This window comes from Aspergillus costaricaensis, assembly GCF_003184835.1.
Source record: "Aspergillus costaricaensis CBS 115574 unplaced genomic scaffold BO79scaffold_21, whole genome shotgun sequence".
Classification (NCBI taxonomy): domain Eukaryota; kingdom Fungi; phylum Ascomycota; class Eurotiomycetes; order Eurotiales; family Aspergillaceae; genus Aspergillus; species Aspergillus costaricensis.
This window is the reverse complement of record NW_020291821.1, coordinates 240,432-263,370: the sequence shown is the minus strand read 5'-3', so window position 1 is coordinate 263,370 and position 22,939 is coordinate 240,432. Positions and strand designations below refer to the sequence as shown.

The following is a 22,939-nucleotide window of genomic DNA, read 5'->3' as shown; positions in this document are numbered from 1 at the left end:
ATCTGTCAAATTTGGGTTCTTCACATTGATGAAATGATTGTGGCTGGCCATGGTCGCGTAGTTGAGCTGTTAATTGACCTGAATTAATCAATGCTGTAGCCAATGTCCGTACGTAAGCAGGCGCATGAGAAGAGTCAGAGGATGTATGCCCTGTAACTCTGGATACGAAGACGCAGTAAGAAAGATGATGTGTTCTGTTTCATCAACTGAGTAAGCGATATGGTTAGGGGCTGGATCAGCAGACTAGTATCGATATATATCAGGTACAGTCGGGGTTTGTATGTATAGTACTGCGTAGATCAGTTCACACGCGAAGTATACAATGTGGACCTGCAGGCAGTGTCGTAGTATCAACCAGTGTCCCTGTTATACGGTGTTACACTCATATTTGAGAAAGGGGAGCAACGGGAAATGTATGGTGGCATCTACAAAACACTGGCAGTACTTCAGTGAAGAACTCAATGATGAAGTGATCAGTAGGCTTGAAATTACAACAATCTTTTCATGACTGACAATTGTCAATTAACAAGGTTACGAAAAAAACTATTTGGCGCTAACGCAATGTACAAATCCCTATAGACAAGATCATTCCACGAGGCTCTCGGCCTGATAGACAACCATAAAGGGTAAGATGTCAAGAAGACTGGCACCTACCAGGGGCAGTGTCATCCAAGCCAAGCACCATGCCGAAGCAACCGCTCAACAGTTCAAAGGCCAAAGTGTGGTCCGGCCGTCACAGATTGCACCTGGTAAGAGAGACAAATTAGATGTAATACCTACCCGTATCTGGTCATGGTAGGCACGGGCCGATGTCATATACTTCAGATCGCTTTGGTTCGGGAGAACAGACTGCTGTAGACAGCGTCGACGACGGGCTGGGCGGTGATCTGTCGACCACCAAAGAAACGCCCGTTCAGGCCCTTGATGGCGTTCTCGCCACCCTGGACGCGGTCGAACTTCAGGTAGATATCGCCTTGCGAGTTGGGATCTAGTGCAATGTGAACAACATGGCCATATTTGTCTTCGCACTCAGCGCGAACGTCATCCTCCAGCTCCTTAATCCAAGCTTCGCCCTCCTCCCTGTGATATTGTTAGCTTCCAGATACCGATCAAGAAAGCTATGACAGGACAACTTACTCGTTGGGGTCGAACATGTTGCGGAGCATGACACACCGACTTGCCATGTTGACGTTAACAGGCAGAGGCTTGGCCTCAGTCTTGGGACGGAGCACCTTTTGCTGGTCATCGGCAGCAGGCTCGGCTGGTTCATCTGTTCTTGCAAGCTTGCGCATCAATGCATCCCTACTGTAGTTGTTGAAATTTACACCGGCAACATCTGTATCGTCCAATGCACTAGCACCGGCCCCCTTTTCGGAGTCACGACCACCAGCGCGGTCGAAGTTGCTGGTACCGCCGGCTTGAACACCACGTCCTCCGTGACCCGAGAAAAGAGAGCCCTGGAAGTTATGTTGGTTTGCACCTTGGCTCTGCATGCGTTGTGCGTTCGAGTCAGGAGTGAACTTATCGTTGCCAAGGCCAACGCGGATTGCTCGACCAGCAAGGTCAAATCCATTCATCTTTTCCAATGCCTCACGAGCCTGGTTAGGATCACGGAACCTATACACGGTGTAAGCAACAGTTACTGACAATATGAGTAAAATATGTAGGGGTAGAACTTACTGCACGAATCCATAACCCCTGCTGCGACCAGTCTCGTCCTTTTGCAGCTGGACAAATTCGAGTTCGCCAAAGGGCTCAAAGACGTTCTGGAGGTCACTTTCAGTGATGCTGAAATGAATGTTACCCACGTACAACCTGTGAAATGGAGCAGCGTGATTGTTGCCGCTGCTGGCCTCAGGATTGCGGGCCTGGCGGTTCTTTTCCGCTTCAGTCAATTGCGCGATAATGGGAATTCCTAGAAGTTTCTGTCCGGTAAGCTGGATAGCGGGTGCAACGGCGTCTTCGCTTTTGAACTCGACATAACCGACACTGGTGAAAGTCAGTTACACAGCTCTCCTATCATCTGGGAAGGAGATTAACTCACCCTTTAGACCGCCCACTGACACGGTCCTTGACGATCTGGGCTTCCTTGACAGGTCCGACTTTCTCAAAGAACGCAATCAGCTCCTTAGTTCTCAACCGCGCAGCAAGCTGCTGAACGAAAATGGTACGCCTGTCACGCTCATCCTCGGTGGGTTCCGGCGTCCTCTCGCGGCTTCTCGGGCTCGGGCTTCGTTTGCGGTCACGGCGAGTGCGTCTGTCTTCATCTCGCTCATCGCGACGGGAGCGGCCCGAGGGGCGGTAATAGCGATCATCGTAAGGCGACCGAGAGCGAGTGCGAGCCCGTCCACCCCCGCGGTAGAAGTCGCCACCAGAACGGTAATCGTCACCGTAGCGGTCACGACGAGACCGACGGCGTTCGCTATCACGACTCCTGCTCCTCTTTCTGCTTCTATGGCTTCCGTTAGCACTGCCATGTTCGCTTTTCGGGCTCTTCATGTCTTCATCTCCATCGATGTCTCGCGAGCGACGTCGATCACGGCTGCGGTCCCTGCGCTTGCGGTCCTTCTCTCGTGACCGATCGCGGTCCCGGCGGTCATTGCTGTCAGTTTTCGAGGAGGAGCGGTCATCGCGGTCCTGGGAACGGGGAGGGTCTTGAGATGGCGGAGCGGCTGTGGACTCGAGGAGAGCCTCAACATCGAGACCTGACATCTTGGTATATATGCTGCAATTTGTCTTTTCCTGGGCTAAACTGAACAGACAACAAATGCAACGAAGATTGCGCGGAAAGGATTGAGGTCACTTTTGGCTTGGTTAGAGAGTGACGGCGTATCAAGCTTGACTTGAGCGAACCCTTCTGTTTCAAATCCGGAAGCCGGCAAGTTGTTTCTAACACTGTAATATAGATATTCTCGATGCCGTATAATTAGGAGTCGGGATAAGCGGATTCCCTACAGGGGTGGTGCTGCAGCTGAGGAGTGAGGTGAAGAGATGTTGAAGATACTGTCCACCTCAATGTTCCGATGGCGTGGGATGCCGACACGTCACGTGGTCTTGGCGTCTTTGCCTCCTTATCTTTTGTCCTTTTATAATTTTTTTTTTTTTTTTTTTTTTTTGCGCCGACTAACACGGCTATGAACCACGGGTCATCTAGCACTCAACCGTACCCTGGCTTGAACTCATTTCATCGATAGTGTAGATAGGAGAAAGATTATATTATAAGCGGCTATATGCTCTGTACAATAGTAGATAATGGTTTCACAAAAGCAACGAGAGTCATGGTCACATATCATGGAAGAATAACGTATAGTTTTCTTCATCCGGCCATGACAATCAATGTACATGAAAAGATTCACACAAGAAGCCCAACTCCGGATTGTCAGCGTGGGTAAGAATAAACACGCGTCGGCGACATTACTTCGTACATTAAAGATATGAATAGAGAGCAAATAATGGGGGAACACCGAGAAACCAGAGTATGAAGCATCAGGATGTCACGTATGTTCATTGGGTCTTCTTGGGAGACGGCATCTCAAGCTCAGTGCCGAAGACGCGGTCCCAAAAGCGACTAGTGACGCCAAAGCCATTGTCGAAGTCCGCGAAATGATGCTGGAGGTGGTACTTCTTGAGCGCCTTGTAGTAGGAAGGGAGGCTATAGATGAACATCAGCGGTTAGCAAATATTAAACGAAGAGCTTGGAGAATAGATTTACTCACTTGCGGTGGTGGAGGAAGTAGTGAGTCATGTCATAACAGACATAGCCGAAGACACCTCCACAGAAGACCGTCACAGCGGCATACCAGTTGTAGAAGAACACCGTGTGCGCTAACTTCCAAAATGGGGCGGCCAAGACGACAAATAGAGTCGGTGGCATGACCAACCGATACTTGTCCATGGGCAGGTAATGATGGATTCCATGTAGCAGGAAGTGAAGGGTAAGGCCAACGCGGTTATCAGGAAGCCACCTACGAAGCATTAGCACCAGCAATTAGAGAGATGAATGGGGCAGAGCGTCATACTTATCGATGTGAAACAAGAACCTATGCATGACATACTCTATCAAGGTCCAGAGGAAGAGACCACCGACCCAATAAGCAGCGGCAGCCGGCACATTCGCCAGTCCAGAGAAACCAACGATAGTCCCATATGTGACTGGAGGAAGCCACATGATAGGAACAACATACCAAGCTGTCTTGCTCAAAGGTTCAAGGAAGTTTCCAAAGAGCGGCGCGGACTCCCCACCCTTGTAATGACGCGGGCGATGGATCTGGTCCAGGTAGAACTCCTTGGTGAACCCGCTGTTCCACAGCTGGAGAAGGAGAGGCTTGTTGAGATCCAAAAACTTATGTGTCTGATAATCCTTGGTAGGATCGGTCTCTACCGACAGGTCCTCTTCGCAAGACAAGCCAGTTGTTGCAAACACCGCCTGCTGTTCTTTTGATTGAGGAGTGCACCCGTTTGCTGCCTTTCCGTTGGGTTCCGACGAGACAAACCCAACAAGACATTCGTCCAGAATTTCGTATGCCGAATCCGAATGGGCGTGGGATGCCGGATCGCGCAGTATCTCCGTCACATCTTTGCCAGCATATTCGAGGACCAACTCTTCACCACCAGGATGACCGGCGACAAAGTCAGTAACGTCATAAACCTTTGATCCCAGGGTCACATAGCACGAGTTGGCATCATTGTGAGACTCGACCTCGGCCGGGGTGAAAGTTGGAAGGGTTCTGCCAGGCATGGTCGTCGCAAGGCAAAGGCCTAAAGAGCCAGTACCGTGTTGCGAATTTCGAGGGACGGAAGGAAGAGACGAAAGTCTGGAGGTAAGGGGTGTAATGCGAGAGTCGTAGTTGGACGGTTAGCGATCAGTTGTGGTGCAAACCGCTATAAATGGCTGAGGGAGAAGTGGCGTGAGCTTCAAAATATCGAGCAGGGATCACGGGTCCGAGGCTCCGAAGGAAAAATTCGCTGAACCACTGAAACAACAGAGCACAACAATCGCAAAAGTCTGGCAAGCACTGCTACAACACAGCAAGGTCGATTCTGTGAAGTTTGTGTGTGACTGAAAAAGCAATAAGTTCTTTTCTCCTCTGTACAAAGAGCGACCGTGTGGCTCACCATAGAGGAGGCGCTTCCTCAGGCCGTCGGGGATACAACGGGAATCTGCGGAAGGCACTAGTCCTCTTTGGGAATTGCCCCTGAGTGGCCATCTTAGTAAGCAGTGGACTGACTTTTGCGCCTAAGGCCTATACAAGGCATCTATCAGGCAGCGACAGGCGCTTGACCGAAACAAGAGGCTAGCTGAACGGCTGAAGGGGTTTAAGTGGGCAAGGTAGTACAGAGTACTACGGATACGAGGCTACAAAAGGAAGGCGCCCAGTTTTTGGGTCAAAAAAGAAACGCAGGTTTATGGTTCACACTTAATATGGAGCTCCTGCCAAATTAGCGACGGCATGCAGCAATATAGCCCCCAAGTATAGCACTAAGCTACCGCAATACTCTCGCACTTCTGAGGCTAACCTTGCGACAATGTAGGTAAGACTGGCTACCGCTTTGCCCAAGACACTACTGTGGACTGTGTTGCTTATCAGATGTATGGCCCCAATGAGATATTATTCCTTGGGTTGTGTGGTCAACACGTAGGCATTGGTGCAATGATCATAGCTGGGCGCAAAATGGAGCCATTGTGGTCTCCATCCAATATGGAGCGCATCTACGAAGTAAATTGCCCGATCACATGAGCCCATACAAGATAGTTGCGGATGCCGGTAGCGAGTCACTGTTGTGGTGCTGTCTTTCAGTGTCAGTAGTCTAGCAGTAGCTACTCCGCACCCACTATCTACATGATATCCGTCAAGTGATGGCCTGATCGTCAATAATCCTGCCTACCGGTTCATGCGACCAATGACAGACCAATCCGGTTTTTGGTGGTATTTGGTGGGACTCCATCCGGGATGTCTCTTTTTGCCTACTAGAGTACGGGTTTCGAGTGGGTTTTGGCTCTGCGTGTGCGAGGGAGCAAAATACTACACCGTACACCGTACACTGTACCATCATATCTCGGTCTGTGGAGTTGGAACCCGGGCACTGGTCACTCGCCGTCCGAGGCAAAAGCATGGCGGCCTGAAACTGTCTCCAAGCGGATCTCCTCTCAAAGCATGCCTCTTTTACTATCGGGGGTGTCGTCAAAGCGTCGATGGCAGCTGAACACTGGGGCGGATCTGGGACGCATCACAAGACCCCCGACTGTCGGATGTATCACAGTACGTCTAGAGCTGTGAGCTTTGGGTGGCTTTTTCGGAATATGAGAAATGAGGCTGTCATCCGAACAAGCAGTGTGGCGTGCCTTGATGGTCTCAGTCTCGCCAAAACGAGCCATTATGAGCAGGTTCCGAAACCAAAAGTATAATAGCAACTAACGACGTTGAGAGTTGGGACATGAGATCGGCAAGCAAGAGACTATCTAGATAGTAGTTGACGGTTGAATGGGGAGGGTAAGCGCTGGGCAGAAAGCACTAGTAAGCGAGGATGGGGAGGACTCGAGTTACTAAACGCCCAGCCGAACCGAATTCAGCGCCCGAACAGAAAAAGTTCAGCAGTAAATTATGCTCCATTTCCACAATCTGGTGAAGCGCTACTGGCCACATCGCATCCCGTGTTTCCTCATATTAGCTAGCTACTGCTATTTAAATCTATCTATATTTACTTTCGTGCTTGCCTTCGCCACACACACAGCCAGTGTAGTCACGATTTCTAAGTGGTCCCCCTCTGCCGGGAAGGGCGAAATTACGGGCTGGATAATGACCCGCCCGCTGCGTATGCGGCGTAAGTTGCGTAACATTTCCACTGTACCGGATCGCTCGTTCCGACAAGGCGGGTTCGCCCCTGTCCGTATGGGGAAAAGGAAGGATGGAGGCTGGAGCTGGAGTGGATGAAGTTGACGGGGCACTGGGCGTGCACTGGGCATGGCTGGACGAGTAGGACAAGGTCTTTCTGGTGGGTTACACTTGTGCCCAATAACCGGACAGGATTGACTTGAACAATTGGAGAGGAAAAGAGAAAAGAGAGAAATGGGGCAACCAAGAGAAAAAAGGGAGAGGAGGGGGAGGGGGGTAAAGAGAGGGGGGCCGAGATGGATGATGCCTGTTCGGAGGGAAGACTTTTGATTTGAAAGTTGAAACCGGGTATGGAGTACTGTTGAGCAGTCAAGGCGATCTCCATGGATGGAAATCATTTGGAGATCATCAGAAGTGGAGGAGCTAAAAAGAAACTTGCAATTTGAATTGAACGGCTTGATTGGAAAGTGAGAATGCTCCATGGTTTGTGGTGGCCATGGTTCACAGATAGATTACCTCTCACTCATGGACAACTCCCTTCTCTGTTGATGACTATTTCCCTGATTTCTCGGTTTGGTTACTGGCCATCTTCGTACTGCGCGGTACTTTAGCATACAGTTTTCCTCCGTTCCAGCCGCAAAGTCAGTTCTCTGATCGGTAAGAGAATGTATCGGCCGGTGGGGAGTCCCTCGGTATTTCCCCGTGTCGCGCGGCTCCGTCTGTCGATGGAGTCTAGTAGTTGACTCGACTCGACCAAGCTTGGGATAAGGTATGTCCCATTCTCATTCATGCATTCATTCGCTCGTTCTCTCATTCATTCCTCGCCCATCAATTCATGCTTTTTTTTGCCGCCTTCGTTCGTTTGCATTGGCCGAATTCAGGTAGCATTCAACTTATTTTAGGTGCATTTATTTTTCTCATTGGAATAGTAACAGCCTATAAATTGATTAGCCAAATATATTAGTGTACGGAGTATGTTGGTGCCAGAAAAAAAAACAAATCACTGTAGAGCAAAGCAGACTTTCCGTTCGGCAGATTTCTCTTTCTCTCGATTCCCCCTCTTATTGTACTTTCATTTTAAGAGAAAACGGATGGAGATCTGCTTGATCCGATTCCTCCTTCGAACCACATCCGAACGGGTCCCCCCCTCAACCCCTGTCGACTGATCATGTCGAGCTAAATGTCGGAAAAGTGGGGACGGTGTTCAATTGTCAATCATTTTGTCTCGACCGAGTCGACCAGTCAAGGGACTGGAAGTGGGTTTTACCTCCATTCTAATTAGTGTACCTCAGTAGCTCAACGGGAAGAAAGCTCCCTGAGCCAGAAAGTGAGGGAAACAAAGAAGAGAAAGAAAAGAGACACACACACACACACACACAGACATAGTTAACCTGTTCTTCCCCTCGTCCTCTTCCCAACCCTTTCATCTCTTCACTCACTCCACTCTCCCTCTTTCTCTTCCTTCCCTCTTCCCTCCCCTCTCTTCTCTTCTTTCCCCTAAATCTCCGCCCCCTCACTTTTCTTGTCGCTTGTCAACCTTGTCTCTCACCACAATGGATACGTTTTCGTCGTCGGACAGTCCGTCCTTCCCCGGCAACCGCATTGTGTCCTACCTACGAACTTTGGCCAAGTCCAAGTCCGAACTGCCTTACGGACTGCCTGTGTGTGTGTCTCCCTCTCACACGGTTACCAACACGGACTCGCTCCTGCATCTCGCGTCCTTGGTCGGCCCCCATATCAGCATCCTTCAGGTTCACGCAGATATCATCGATGACTGGTCCGAGGAAACGGTTCGCCAATTGACCACTTTGGCTAGAAAGCATGGCTTTTTGATCTGGGAAAGCGGTCGGATTCTCAATTCCACCGTTGACGTTGTCGGTCGGCAGAAGTCTGAATCGAGAGAAGTACGGAATGGGGTGGTCGACTTGATACGGAAGAAGTACACTAGGGGTGTGGTGAAGCCAGCATCATGGGCGGGCATGTCGACAGCCTGGGCGTCGGGGGCCGCTGTTTACAACCAGGAAGCCGACATCTTGATTCCGACCTTGAAGGCTGCCGCTCGGGAGGCAGTGGCAGACGCTGTGCAGACCATCAGAACCGAAATCACCGCCGACAGTTTCGCAAATGAGCAATCCAACAGCGATCAAGACTCGGCACAATCCCAACATCTTACGGAGTATGTCGTCGACCAAAGTGGCCTGGGACTGCCCCCACGGAAGGCCTCGACTATCTCCCTTACCCAAACAATCACCCAGCATACCGAAGATTCTGCCGATTATCCCTTGGAATCACCTCAGTTCGAGCGCCATGGCTTCGAGTTTGGAACTTTGAGTCCATCTACGATACCTGAGGATCTTCCTCCCCCGCCTCTTCTGGCCCGTGGTCTAGTACTTTGTTTGCCATCCAGGACCGATACTTCCTTTACTCCCGACTACCGTCAGAGCTGCATAGCTGCTGCCCGTGCCAATCAAGATTTCGTGGTGGGATTCCTCTGTGGTGAACCATGGCATCTTGCCTCGCAGAGAAGCGACATCTTTGAGACAGGCCTGTCTGGTTACAACGATGAGCAGCAGCAGCTGAGCCCATACTCGTCGGATGACGACGAGGAGCTGCCACACTTTGCGCTGTTCTCTCCCATCTGCCAAGGTGGACAGCCGCTCGACGGCAGCGAGGAAGATGAAGAGATGGGAGAGGAGGACGAGACACCTCTGCCTGAGACCACGATACCACTTGAATCCCTCAACCCTCTCGCCGCAAAACTATTCTATGCTGCTGGGAAGGCATTCAAACTCCGCGAAGCAACCAGCCAGGAAAATGGAATTACGCATAAATCCGACACCACAAAAAGTTGTCAGATCTTGCACATTCCTATCGTCTCGTTGCCGTGAAGAGGCACCGCTGGGAAATCCCTTACAGCATACGCCACATCCTTTCCTTTTGATTTCGAATAACTAATCACCTATTCTGTTCGCACATATACATATTTATTTCGCTACTATGTCTTTTAAAGCAACAATATCGCACAAGGGAGGTCTGGAGTTAAGCGCTGTCAAAACCATTTCGTTCTGTCATGTTCTGTTATTACCATCTTCTGAGTACAACATTAGGGGGTTCAGAAATCATCTGTGATTACAGCCAAAGAGCATAGCAAATTTTAGCATCACCAGGCTCGGGGAATACAAGAATTCCAAATACCAATGACCACTAAAACGTAAGCATCCAATCGGGGCATATAGCAGCCCGAGCTAAATTGCAACGGCGCCATTTAGAAAGGTGTCTAGAACTCTAGATCCAATCCCTCAGGCTCTAAATTCATTGTAGCCTCATTCCCTGCAGCGGTCGGGACCGACGCCGGCCGAGCACTCCCCAGGCATCTGGTGAGATGCTATAAGAGCCCCTTACGATGATCTTGATCCTTTTTGGGTTGAGCAGACTGTATGTGGGTACGAATGATAACATCTAGCCCGGACTCGAACTCGAGGGCCACGTATTTGCGGTCAAGATAGTATAATGGACTGAGCATTTCAACAACCTTTTTTTTCTGGTTGACAAATTGGTTATTATCAAAGGCCCAATTCCATTGCCAGATAATCACTAGTGTAGTTGTATGTATTGGCCCATGAATGACTTGCTACTTATTAGTAGTAAGTACTAGTAGGTTGGCATGGGGCTCTATAGTTCTGACAGTATGTCTGGTACTATCCAGATAGTTTGCTATTCGGATATTTATATGTCTTCCGCTTCAGTGAGTGCCGGTCATCGACGGCAATTGCAGTAAGAATTATACCACTCGCTTCTTCCAGATACAGTAAATTGCTTTATATATATTATTTTCGATTAGCACGAAACTGGTCCACAACTGAAAAAGGAAGTGTCAAACCAAGATGAGGAGAGGAGAACGAACGGCGTTGAAGCATCCCCGCGGTGGGTCACATGACGATATGGCTCGAAGAGGCAATTCTTTCGATCCAACCACCACTTCTTTCGACCAACATCTCTTATTTGCACACATATTGTTTCCATCATACTTTGAAGAATATGTTTGGCTTCTCGATATGAGAAGGCTGCACATAGCGTCATAATGCCAGAGTTGTTCCGGCCAGTGGCCTCCAAATGATAACTGACCCTCTGGCGGAAATCCCAATTCCTACCTCTGGCAGCAGGAGTACAGATTCCACGGAACCTTGTTTCGAAGCTACGAGGAGCTTGTTCAAGATAACCCAATGCTGTCACCAATTGTGCTGAGAGAGAGATCACCTATTATAACCTTCCCCAAGGATATCGCGAACAAATCCAACTGCACAAGATCAGCTCATCATGGACTCGGAAGGTGCCCCAGAATCTCAACAGGAGAGCTTGATTTCTGGAATAGGTAACCTGTCCATAAAGACAGCCGCAGGCCATTCTGAAGTCACGCATCAGGCAAATGGCGTGGCTCATTCGTTGCCTGACTTAGAGGAGTCGGCTGCTCCCTACAAAGTCATCTTGCAGACCGGCGACGTGATCGTTGAATACTTCGATCCTGAATCTGATATTGCAACACAATCGGAGGCGCGCCATCGTCGGTGGCGAGTCTCCAGCGATGATTTGACACAAAATAGTCCGTATTTTCGGGCCCTTCTTGACCCGCATAAATTCTCCGAGGGTCGTCAACTCATGCAGCAGAAGATGATGCATCAGAAGCTTCTGACTGACGAAACGGTGAACGCTGCGTCATCCAACATCCCGAATGCAGAAGTGAGGTATCTGCCCGTTGTGATTCTCCCGAGCAAACATGTCGCATCGAGGCTTGGGTTGGATGCCATCAAACTTTTTCTGGAGATCCTGTCCTTCAACTCCTTTGAAGAGGAACAGCAGTGTTCATTTGATGCGGAACTGAAGTTTTCGCCTGTGTCTCTGATTGCAAGACTACTGGAGCTAGCGGACGCCTTCAACTCTCCGCATGTCGTCCGGGAATCTCTCAAGAGAGCCGGTTACGCTTATGGGAAAGGGAAATATCAACCCTCCAAATTTGATTCTTCTTTACTGAAGCTGAGTGAGGATCGCATCCGGCAAACCATCTTCGTAGCGCGGATACTGGACGAGCCAGTCATATACAAAGTGATGACCCATGCCCTACTGGTTCTTGGCTCGAAAACTTGGGCAAACGGTGTCGAGCCTCCGGTTACTCCTACCCACCCCTGGCGCTTTCTGCCTAACGGTATAGAAGGTATCCTCATCAAACCCGTCACGCCTTTTCCACTCCATTATCAAGCACACTAACCATACTGCAGAGGAGCTCTACTTCCGCCGACAATGTGTTCTGAACACTATTACCGACCTCCAAGCCTACTTCCTCCGGGTCTACGGCGCTTTAGAAGACCCCGAGCCCCCCAAACCTTTTGTCCCACGACAACCACTTGCACCAGCGATCAACCAAGCGCGTCCCTTCCAATGCCGCTACGGCTTTGGCAACTCCAGTGCCTGCGACGCCTTCCACCTAGGACAGATGACCCGATTCTTCTCTCTTCGCACGAAGACCATCTTTCTCGGCTCGACCTTAATTGATCCTGATTTCACCCTCGACTCAGACACTGACTCTACACCTGAACAACCACCGGCGCCTCCATCAGATATAACAGCCATCATAGCTTCCCTCAAACAATGTCCCGACTACCAAATAGACCCAAACCACGTCGGCTGCGGCATTCGCCGCCGCTTCCTCCCCCCACTGGATTGCATAGAACGCTTCGTCGGAGACGGACGAGGCCTCCTCGGAATCGACTTCCACTCATGGACCGGCCAGGAATGGCCCTTTGCAACCTCGTCCTCATGGGCTAACCGTACCCTTCCTCGCGCAAACGTCATCGATATCCGTATCTCTAAATTGAGCGCTGTACATGGAGGAAGCGGTGCTCGACTCTCATTTACCTCTCAAGAAGAGAACGCCAGGTTACTATTCACCGCGAAAAAGAGGAACTGGGAGGCTTAGCCCAGCCTCATTCTAGGCTGAAGGTTAGCTTTGAGTCTAGCCTAGAGCTCTTGGCTTCCAACTTGCGCGGCATTCAATTTTCTACGTTCTGAGAGGGTTGGTTATGTGTTCTCGCACGGGATACAGATATGAACCTTGTGCTTGTTTTGATATGTTGATATTTACCACCCGTAATGGGAAACTTTGTGTATATAACTCAAGTGATTTGGATAGAGAACAATTACTACCCACGTGAAACGAACAAGGTACTACTCTTTGCGACATACATCATAGTGTTTGTCAACCAGTCCGATAAAGAAATTGGAGGATATATGAACACCACGAAGGCATCTTTGTGACTTTGGGTGCACAGCACACATACGCACCCATGGTCAGAACACAGTAGAATGACTGTACTCGTGATTACTGCTATTGTATCCAGAAAGTATTATCTATGAGGAGACATTCATTCATTATCGGAGTCATGTCTCACTTCTATATCCTTTGAAACCCTACTATAACTTCACATGACTCTGTTTCGGACTATGTTTACCAAGGCATGTAGCGACCGCTCTGAAATGCTAGATACGGACCAGCATGGATAACGATGTAAGGCGCAATCTTATAGTGAATACATATAAGAAGGCAGAAGAGAAAAAGGAGGCTTATATTGGAGAATAAAACAAATAAAAGAACCGTGGTCAAAAAGCATAAGACACAACTCGCAGAAACCCAAGCGGGCAGTCCGAACGTCATTAGTACTCTATACACCCAAGCAACGGAGACAATGAGAAACAAAAGAATCTACTCGATGACATATCCCTCCGCGACGCTCTTCACATCCTTGGAGTAGCCGGTGCTCTCGCCCTCCATCTCCAGAAGAGTGATGTCGTTTACGTCGACCTCGACGAAGGGGTTAGCCTTCGAGAAATGCACGTTCATGGGGAAGAACTCGTTCTCATCTCCGTCGCCTGTGGACTCGAACTCGAAGCTGCCAGATGCGTTGCTCTCATCCACGGTTCCGATGTTCCAATCCAGGCTGTCTCCGGATACTTCGTAGACGGCGTCGAAGCTGGACACTGCCGGTTCTGTGGCGCCGTAGGGGATGGTGACGACGACGTCGCGCAGAGTGTCGGATCCAGTCAGCTCGTACTCGATGGTAACGGTGGTCGAGTCGGAGCCCTTGTTCACCCAGACGGTGAACGTGATGGGGAGGATATCGGCGTTGTCCGATCCAGAGCTTGCGACACGCCAGCGCAGCACACCAATGGAGTTGTTAGCCGGGAACCTCTTGGATGTATCCTTCAATTGGATTGCGGAAGAGTTTGTGAAGACGGCTTTGTCGACATTAGGGTGGGTGCGGAATTGTGCACCATGCGTGGGGTTAGCGTGGAGGTCGAGCTTGAGTTTGGTGAAAGCTGGGTCGGAGATTCGGAGTTGCAGATCACCCTTCACCTCGAAGGATTTCAGTGCACCCTCACGTGTAAGAGTAGCAGAGATTGTCTCTGCGATTGTGATGTGGACAGGATCCCGGTCCGTTGACAGCGAGGCACGGGCGGAGGACACCTTTTCGGCGATCGGCGTCGAGGCTTGTGGTGTCACCAAGGGGCTGGACTCTTCAACTTCAGGACCAAGGTCGCCGCGCACTTTCTCGTATATGTCGGTGGTTTTGGACTTCTTGCCAAGTTGCATGCCCTTGCCGCGGGTGGGTAACGGCCTAGAGTGGGGGAGTGTTAGGGACAGGGAGTAGAGTTATAGATGAATGCACGCACTTAGCGAAAGTCTTCTTCTTCTCCGCCTCGTAGGTGTCGTAGGTATCGGGAACAGCTGGCCGGGAGGGGGGAGTATAGACGGGGTAGGAGGGCGCCCGGGGAGCCATAGAGCGGCCAGATTTGGCGGCCTCTTTCCGTTGCATCTCCAGCTGCTTGGCCTTCCTTTTGCGCTCCTCGCTGGCCTCGAGTTCTTTGTTCTATACCCAGCAATGTCAGCCATCCATTGACAGTATACCCAGGTGAGGGTATACATACTCTTTCAATAATCTCCTGAATTCTCTCCTCGTGACTCTCCATTTCCAGGAAGGTCTTGATCTGAGTAAGGGACAGATTCTCCCTGTACCCCAGAGTCACCAATTCATCGTAGGCACTAAGCAATTCGAAAGCATTGCGCAGAATCTCCCTCTCATCCAAGCTCTTACAGATGCTGGTGGTGACTTGGGCGAAAAGGTGGAGACTGTCGATGTCCTGCAAGATGTTCGACTGGCGGTTTGTGATCAGGACGATGTATAGCTCGTCCAGAGGCTGGTATACGAAGCGGACATTGTCCTGCTCCACGGTCGTATGCTGAGTACCGGAGTCGGCCAGTTTGGGGAAGGAAGCGAGCAAGGCCTCGATTCTTGAGCGAGCAATCTCACGGAATTGGCGCGAAAGTACGGCCTTGCCCCCGCGGGTGCATATGGAGGCTGCGAGGACGACCTGTTGTTTGTGCGCGATTGTTAGCAGAGCTCTAGGATACAGTCGAATACCCGGAATCGAACCATGGCTGTGTGGATGAAGGTCAGATGTCTAGTAAGAAGTGATAACTTTTCGTCCAGATGACAGCAATCTCCCGACGGACGAATGTCTGGTAGGCGTGTCTTGACGTCGAAGCCACGGGGAGTCGCTTGCTGTTCTCTTCGTCCCCGTTGGCCCGTGCGCCGCGCTACCCCCTCGCTTACCGCAGCACAAGAAGCTTCACTTTGCCTCGACCTCTCCATTTGCACCTTACAAGTCAACCTTTTCCCTTCACCTTTCCCCACAACTTATTCAGGGACCAAACTGTCGTCACCGCAGACGCAGTTGCACTTTTCACCGTCCTCGGGTGAATCCATCCCTAGTGTTAAAGGCAGCTCACAAAATCTGTTGTTGGGTTGCTTTCAGGCACACCCCGAGATCGCCACGCGGAAACTTTTGACGCGTCTCTGTCCTTCTGTTGTAACACCGATCGTATATCGATGACATGATAACCGCTTCTTCGCTTGCACCTACCAACATGGAGATCTCTGTGGCCGACGATAAGATGGAGATGGCTTCCCCCTATCAAGGGCATGTGGATGACTTCGATATTGATATCGATATCATGGAAGACCAGGCCTCCGTTACCGACAAAGATATGATGGTAGCGGACGAATATTTCGAATACGATCACGAAGGTGCTCCCGATGAGGATATGGTCGATGATGTTGCCGAGCCGACTATGGTTGATGCCGATGAACCTTATACCGGAGCCGACTACACCGTGGAAATGCAGGACGAGAATGAACGTATTTATGAAGCAGAAATGCTAGAAGACGACTACGAAGAAGTCAACGATACCCCTGTTGCTGAAGCTCAAGACGAAATGCCGACATCATCCGAAGCTCAGAACCAAGCGGTGGAAGGAGCGCAAGTGCCAGAAGAGAGTGCTGCGATGCCCGTTGATAAGAACAAAGCTGAGCAAAAACTCCAAGAGGAGCCCCGGACGGAACAACAAAGTCATGCAGATGCACATAATGACCACCCCCAAGATGTTGAACAACCTATCGACCAACCAGAAGAGCATGTCCCACAGCAGCCCGAAATAGACACAGCCGAGTCGACCGAAATCAAAAAGCCCCTCGATGGTACCAAAACGGTGGAGCAACAGTCTCATCTTGTCGCGGAACAAGACGATCGGGAAGAGACCGCTAATAACGCCGACCAGCCTCGGGTCCTTGAGAGCGGTCCCAGCGACGTTGAACCTCCAGCTGATGCGTACAAGGATCCAGCTGAAAAGCTAGAGGGTACAGTAGAAGAAGAGCATGGGGGACCAGGTCAAGAAGGAGAAGGAGAGGAGGGGAAAGTAGAGGCAGAGGCACAGGGGGGTGAAGCAGGACATAATGAAGAGGAAACTAAGGTCACAGAAACTCAGGATCGTTCTGCAGAGGCGCAAGATGTCGAGAACCTAGTCGAGCGAGAAGCTCCGGTGACGGAACGCACGCCTCTGTATCCGGTAAAAGTCTATTACCAAGACAACGAGATCTCACTGTTCCCTCCTCGGGAAGGCGACTCATCGGAGACGTTCTTTCTCGAGGATGAGAGCTTGGCTTTTGGGTCTTTCGGCAAACTCCTCGGTTCGTGCCGTGAGGTATTACATGAACATATCGGAGATAATGAGGTTCTTGTTGTAGATGTCGAGGCCCTAAATATTCAACTAACCGAGGTTTGTCACTTGTGGATTCCTACTATTCGGCATATACTAATCATTACTATAGGACTCATTTCACATTGACAAGGTCACACTACATCAGATTGTAGATTTGTACCTCCGTCTTTGCCACAATGACGGGGTGGAAGAGCCGGAAGCGCTCTATCTTAGCCTGAGCACAAGGCCCACAGTTGCTGCAGAGCTATCCTCTCTCTCTATAGCTGCAAACGAAGGGAAAGGACTGTCTGAAGTTTACTGGGATGGTTACGGCGAAGCAGAGGCAGCCTCCGCGGAAGTTTACGAGGAGAACCAAGAAGTTGATATTCCGGACGATCTTCAGCAGGAATCTTCTGAAGCAGAGGATGCTCACAGTGATTTCGAAGACAACTACGAGCCGGATGTCGATTCGACGCTCCAGACAAGCGCTGCTGAACAACAGCAAGAAGGGCATGGCGACCAAGCCCATGAGGATCATGATCAAGCAGCTTCAGACAACGATGATGCAGTTGGCCCCGCTTCAAGTGACGTTCGGGAAGGCGATTATGACCAGGACAGAAGCCGTCATGAGGCTCATCAGGCCGAACCCGAGTCTGTGGAGTCTGTTGACCATCACGAGCTGAACGAGTCGTATGAATCAGAAGAGCAGTCAGAGTCCACTGCTACGGTGACTCAACAGCCCCTGCCTGACTCAGCAGACGATCTGGCCGATCATGATGGTGATCATGACGAGCATGAGACCGAGCATTATGGCACGGGAGTTGCTGATGAAGAAGCCTACCCGGAAGAGGAAACTAATGTAGATGCTACTGAACACTACGACTATCAAGAAGATGCCGAAGCAGTCGAAGCTGCCGATATCCCCGGAGAAGCAGATGAGGAATTCGATGGCGATGCGACGGCACCGGATGTGCAAGCACCAGACGATTTCCAGGATATTCACGACAGCGATGAAGTCCAGGATGGCACGGTCGACGCTGACTTCCATGGCCTTGAGACCGATGACGGAGAGGTCCACCGTAGCGGTCCAGGCGAAGAGGCATCGAATCAGACTGAAACGGTTCCGGATAGTGTCTCCCAGGAAGCCGCAGAGATCACCAACAAATCTGCCGAGGATTTGGAGGATGACTCACTAGGTACTGCGGAAGATCTGCTAAAGAGCCCCAGAAAAGAAGACAATCGACCTGCCGCCGAGGACACTAATGCGGATGAACTCGAAGAGCCGGGAGAAATCCACGATGAATCCGAAGAAGCACCCGCCACACACGATGACGCCGAAGAGTTGACATTCGACGATGAAGACTACTTGGATCTGGGAGTCCAGGATGAACTGGCTGCCGGCGATGAGGCCGATCTTGCCAAGTCACCAAGTCGCGGTCCAACGAAACGTCATCGCGAAGCAGAGGATGAGTTTGAGTTCACTGAAACCCCTTCTCCGGATGCAAAACGTTCTCGGTCGTCCTAAATTTCTCTTTCCTACCCACACCATTTATTCACCTTGCCCTTTTGCACACAAACAACTCCTCCTTCCCTGGGATTCGAGCTTTGCTTAGGCTCTATCTAACGATTCCAGCATATTGGGTCCGGGCTGGTCTGATATGACGTTCACGATCATTGGGCAGCCCTGATATGTGACGAGTCACTAATGATGTTTCCGAAAGATGGCATCGGTCAATGAAGCGCGGAGACTTTGCAGCCATGCAATCCAGATAAGGTACGTGATACTTCGATAACTCCCCCCTCCTCATGTTTCCTCCCACCGGACTGGTATGGCCGGGGCGATGTTTCAGCATCACCCTGGGCACTCCATATACGGGGTGTAAAACTTAGGTTTGTACTTGATACCTCCCACTATTCCGAGTATTATTCTTGCCCTTGTGTTTTTTTATTCCTCTTTGGTCAGTGATACCACCTATGATGAAGGTCTTTTGTGGCGTCTGGGAGTGGATACGCATCTCTACTGTACTCGATGCAAGGCGTTGTTATCATGTTGAATCCAGGTAGCTTCCGCGCTGGCGGGATAGCGATAGTTGAATTTCTTTGCGTCTAATCTCCGTGGGAGTTACAAAATGACAGAATTTCTTTACTTTGATCTGAGTTGCGATTTTTATCCGAATGTAATAGATACACAGAAGCTTCCTTAATGAAAAGAAAAATGTCCCAAAGCCGAGATATAGCCTGCCAGATAGGGAAGGAAGACGCTGGAACGTGCTCTTGTTGATGACCGTGCTACTGGGTAGACGATCAACATTATCTAGTAAAGCAGAGCACTGATGCAGGTGAGATTGGACAGGTCTAATATCCCGATAAGATGGGAAGAATATAAGCTACTTCTACTGAGTTACTAGTAGTTAATGAGTGGATTGGTGTGATGAGTTCAATCACAGGCCATGCCAAGACGGTAGACACACGATGCTCAGACGGTCGGTAAACACCGCAGGGATTGAAGCTAATCCCAGGCAGGAGATGAAATTGAACCCCGGAACCAGAATTGAGGCGAGGGTTTCCTATTCTTAGTCGGCCACCTTACGTTTCAAAACGCCGATCGGATACTGAAACCAGGCTCCTCAAGGGGGGCCGGGCTGTGGCTGGCACGCCTTGATTGGGTCATTGGAATGGCCACCGTTGCCCTTCTTTTCAGGCTTCATTACACTGTACCAGAACTTGAACTTTTAAAAGGCATAACTACGAGTGAGTTAGTAGTAACTAAACGACTGGTGGTTATCTAATCCTCCAGTTATACGTACGGTATGTGTAATGCACCCGCTTTTCCATGTGAAGAAAAGAGCTCTAGTCTAGGAGGGTAGAGTGGTGATAATACTGAGGAGAACAGAGACTCAATTACTCAATTGCATCAGCATATGGTATCAGCAGCTCTCAGGGATCAACTAAACTACTACTACCCTAGTTGTTGAGACAGGAGTTCTCCAAGTGGTGCTTACCTATATTTAGAGGGAATCTAGTACTACTTAGTTAGCAGCAGCAGCAGCAGTAGTAGTAGTAGTAGGGATCATTCCTGGCTTGTACAGAAAATAAAGTACTGCCTAGGTATGGTAAGTTTTAATTAAACGCTGGTAACGCTGGAAACATTGCTTGGTTGCTTCAGCCGAGGACAACTTGGCTGGTGGGTGTCGGTCACGCTGTTCGCCAAAAAGGAAGATTAACTGGTGTGTCTGTCCTCTTTGGAACAACGGCGACCGCCTCTTTGTCTTCTTTTCCCTTTTGTCTACTCTCAGCTTATGCTTTTCCGCATAACTCCTGCTGTTCAAGTTCACCCAGAATCTCGCCCTTCTATCAGCCAAATCTCGCCCCCAGCCCGTAATATCTTGGGGGTTTGCCTCCCTCACTCGCTTCAACCACTTACGCGCGTCCAGATCCGGGCCGGTTCCGTCTGAAGGGGAAAAACCCCACCGCACGAGCGCAGGCAGCCAGCCTCTAGGATCAGACAAGGTCAACTAACAAGCTCTCCTTCGATCGCAGGAGTTCTCGACCCCCCCCCCAAACTTAACTGCCGCATCAAGGCTGCAGCATCTGTCCCTGTCCGGCTTACTCGCTCCTTTCTGCCACCCAAACAATTTTTTTTATTTTTCTTACTCTTGCCATTTATTGTTGTTGTTGTCGTTGTTACTGTTCCTCCTCCAGTCTTTACCTAGGCGCTGTCGCTATTGTCTTTGGACTGCCGGTCATTGTTGGCGCGCGCTGCCGAATGCTTGGCTCCAGGCAGTTAAGTCAACTCAGTCATCAACCACGCCAACCAACCCGTCCATTCTAGCCTTCCCATCGCGCTTCCCTTCAGCTCCGGCTCGGACTACACCTGTCCCAACACTCGTTAACATTGAAGTCGCTCAATTGCAAGGAGCATTCCGCTCCAAGAGTTTCTCACGATGATTTCCGAAAAGTATGATGCGATTTGTCTCCAATCTCTTGGCCCGTGGGGACCATCGTCGGATTCGCAATGTACTGACCGTGGCGTAGGTATATCGGCCTCATTCTGGCCATTACATCCACAATGGCGATCGGTATGAGTCTTTCATATTGGATTCACTCTGTGCAAGAGCTGACAAGTACTAGGTACAAGTTTCGTCATTACGAAAAAGGTTCGTTCGTGTCCAATCGCCGCCGATGACCTGCCGCGCGGAATCGCCTCTCGTCAATTTTATCGATCCTTGTCTCGAATAAACGACTGATATTTATCATATAGGGCTTGATGCAAGCATCCGAGAGGCATGGCTTTGAAGGAGAAGGTTTCTCATACCTCAAGAGTCCCATATGGTGGGGAGGAGTGGTTACATGTACGACAGGCCCTGTTCTTTCGATTGTCGCTCGAACGAGCGGAGCTGACTGGTGGTGATATAGTGGCCGTTGGAGAAGTCGCCAATTTCGCAGCCTACGCCTTCGCCCCTGCTATCCTCGTCACGCCCTTGGGTGCGCTAAGTGTCCTGATCGGGTGAGGCTCCCCTTCACAGACCGAAGTTACTATACAATGGGCTAACAGGCCATAGTGCTGTTCTCGGATCATATTTCCTCAAGGAAAGACTGGGTACACTTGGAAAACTAGGATGTGCGATGTGCCTCCTTGGCTCCGTCGTCATCGTCCTTCATGCGCCCCCAGACAAGCCGGTGGAGAGAATTGATGAGATCCTGGGCTACGCGCTGCAACCAGGTATGGACCGACAAATCAATCTCATATTCCGGTTGTTAGCTGACACATCTCGTTTATAGGATTCTTGATTTACTGTCTCGCTGTTGCCATCTTCTCTACCGTCATGATTTACCGCGTCGCTCCCGTCTACGGCAGAAAGAATCCTCTGATTTACATCTCCATCTGCTCCACAGTCGGCTCCGTCTCAGTCATGTCAATCAAGGCATTCGGTATTGCGGTGAAGCTCACGTTGGGAGGCAACAATCAGTTCACGCAGGCTTCAACCTACGTTTTCATGATCGTCACGGGTTTCTGCATTTTGACGCAGATGAACTACATCAACAAGGCGCTGAACCAATTTTCTACTTCAATGTAGGTGCATGTCGAGCTTGCAAGCCGTGTGCGATTGCTAACGATGTCTGACAGCGTCAACCCCCTCTACTATGTCACCTTTACGACTGCGACCCTGTGCGCCTCATTTATCCTTTTCAAGGGATTCAACACCACCGACGCTGTCAACACCATCTCCTTGCTCTGTGGATTTTTGATCATCTTCTCCGGTGTATATCTTCTGAATCTTTCCCGACACGACCCAGATGGACGACAGATGCTCAACGCGAAACTTGACGATGAAGGAATCCCAACGGACGGAATCGCCGGATTCCAGACTCGGAGGTCCATGCAATCCCGCCGCAGCAACGAGCCTCATCGCCGGAGCTCTTCGGGGGCTTACATGAACGGGCACGGAGACCGTGAAGGGCTTATGCGTGCCTATGATGTCGAGAACCAGGCATTCGGGCTGTCCGACCTAGCCGGGGACAGCGACGGAGAGCCAGGTCCTACCTACAAGCGAAGCGAAGAAGTAGATCATTCTTCTCATCAGCCCAACAAGCAATCCGCACTATAGAATGATGCGACGCCTGACTGGTTTTTTTCATTTGCCTGCCGGCTACATTTACGACCCAGAATATTGCTGTGACGTTTTCCTTTTATATGCTGTGCTTCTCAACTTGCTTTTCTCCTTTCTCCACCCACTTTGTTCCTCCTCTCACCCCCCTCGATGACCTCTATCTATCACCCCGTGGTTTGTGTTGATGGCTGCTTATTGGATGCATTGTACTTTTACTTCCCTCAGCAAGCGCGAGGAAATACCAGGACGAGGAACAAGAGATGCCCATGAATGATTTGGATGTGCATTGGGATTGTTTGTTTGAGTTTGTTTTCTTTTTCCCTTTTACTATTGCTGGTTATCCTCTCTTCTGGCATAGATCGCGGGCGAATCGACTGCGATAGATCCGAACTGTATATAGGCCCTAG

General features: G+C 50.2%; 7 protein-coding genes across 7 annotated transcripts; 4 read left to right on the top strand and 3 right to left on the bottom strand.

The window, feature by feature from the left end:
* Positions 1 to 537: 537 nt before the first annotated feature.
* Positions 538 to 2,969, bottom strand: BO79DRAFT_209772 (putative RNA splicing factor (Pad-1)). The gene is made up of 5 exons (XM_025682665.1): positions 2,854 to 2,969; positions 2,045 to 2,802; positions 1,681 to 1,989; positions 1,138 to 1,617; positions 538 to 1,080 (listed from the first exon to the last, which is right to left on the bottom strand). Exons 2-5 carry the CDS (start codon positions 2,710 to 2,712, stop codon positions 822 to 824), a joined length of 1,716 nt encoding a protein of 571 aa, XP_025538198.1. The 5' UTR covers positions 2,713 to 2,802; positions 2,854 to 2,969; the 3' UTR covers positions 538 to 821.
* A 234-nt stretch (positions 2,970 to 3,203) lies between these two features.
* Positions 3,204 to 5,078, bottom strand: BO79DRAFT_197378 (fatty acid alpha-hydroxylase). Its single transcript, XM_025681264.1, has 3 exons — positions 4,020 to 5,078; positions 3,717 to 3,965; positions 3,204 to 3,652 (listed from the first exon to the last, which is right to left on the bottom strand). The coding sequence occupies exons 1-3, from the start codon at positions 4,736 to 4,738 to the stop codon at positions 3,505 to 3,507; spliced, it is 1,116 nt and encodes a 371-aa protein (XP_025538197.1). The 5' UTR covers positions 4,739 to 5,078; the 3' UTR covers positions 3,204 to 3,504.
* Positions 5,079 to 8,214: 3,136 nt separating this feature from the next.
* BO79DRAFT_209769 (uncharacterized protein) lies at positions 8,215 to 10,002 on the top strand. The gene has a single exon (XM_025682664.1). It carries the CDS (start codon positions 8,387 to 8,389, stop codon positions 9,719 to 9,721), a length of 1,335 nt encoding a protein of 444 aa, XP_025538196.1. The 5' UTR covers positions 8,215 to 8,386; the 3' UTR covers positions 9,722 to 10,002.
* A 1,148-nt stretch (positions 10,003 to 11,150) lies between these two features.
* BO79DRAFT_238575 (uncharacterized protein) lies at positions 11,151 to 12,804 on the top strand (the record flags this gene model as incomplete). Its single annotated transcript, XM_025684824.1, has 2 exons — positions 11,151 to 12,033; positions 12,107 to 12,804. 2 exons carry the CDS (start codon positions 11,151 to 11,153, stop codon positions 12,802 to 12,804), a joined length of 1,581 nt encoding a protein of 526 aa, XP_025538195.1.
* A 526-nt stretch (positions 12,805 to 13,330) lies between these two features.
* On the bottom strand, positions 13,331 to 15,396 carry BO79DRAFT_197369 (coatomer subunit delta). Its single transcript, XM_025681263.1, has 4 exons — positions 15,317 to 15,396; positions 14,811 to 15,254; positions 14,556 to 14,752; positions 13,331 to 14,500 (listed from the first exon to the last, which is right to left on the bottom strand). The coding sequence occupies exons 1-4, from the start codon at positions 15,317 to 15,319 to the stop codon at positions 13,588 to 13,590; spliced, it is 1,557 nt and encodes a 518-aa protein (XP_025538194.1). The 5' UTR covers positions 15,320 to 15,396; the 3' UTR covers positions 13,331 to 13,587.
* Positions 15,397 to 15,548: 152 nt separating this feature from the next.
* On the top strand, positions 15,549 to 17,155 carry BO79DRAFT_30184 (uncharacterized protein). The gene has a single exon (XM_025689043.1). It carries the CDS (start codon positions 15,778 to 15,780, stop codon positions 17,065 to 17,067), a length of 1,290 nt encoding a protein of 429 aa, XP_025538193.1. The 5' UTR covers positions 15,549 to 15,777; the 3' UTR covers positions 17,068 to 17,155.
* A 3,401-nt stretch (positions 17,156 to 20,556) lies between these two features.
* On the top strand, positions 20,557 to 22,694 carry BO79DRAFT_30168 (DUF803 domain membrane protein). The gene is made up of 8 exons (XM_025689042.1): positions 20,557 to 20,878; positions 20,956 to 20,999; positions 21,052 to 21,077; positions 21,182 to 21,272; positions 21,337 to 21,427; positions 21,483 to 21,643; positions 21,703 to 21,994; positions 22,049 to 22,694. Exons 1-8 carry the CDS (start codon positions 20,865 to 20,867, stop codon positions 22,527 to 22,529), a joined length of 1,200 nt encoding a protein of 399 aa, XP_025538192.1. The 5' UTR covers positions 20,557 to 20,864; the 3' UTR covers positions 22,530 to 22,694.
* The last annotated feature ends 245 nt before the right edge of the window (positions 22,695 to 22,939 follow it).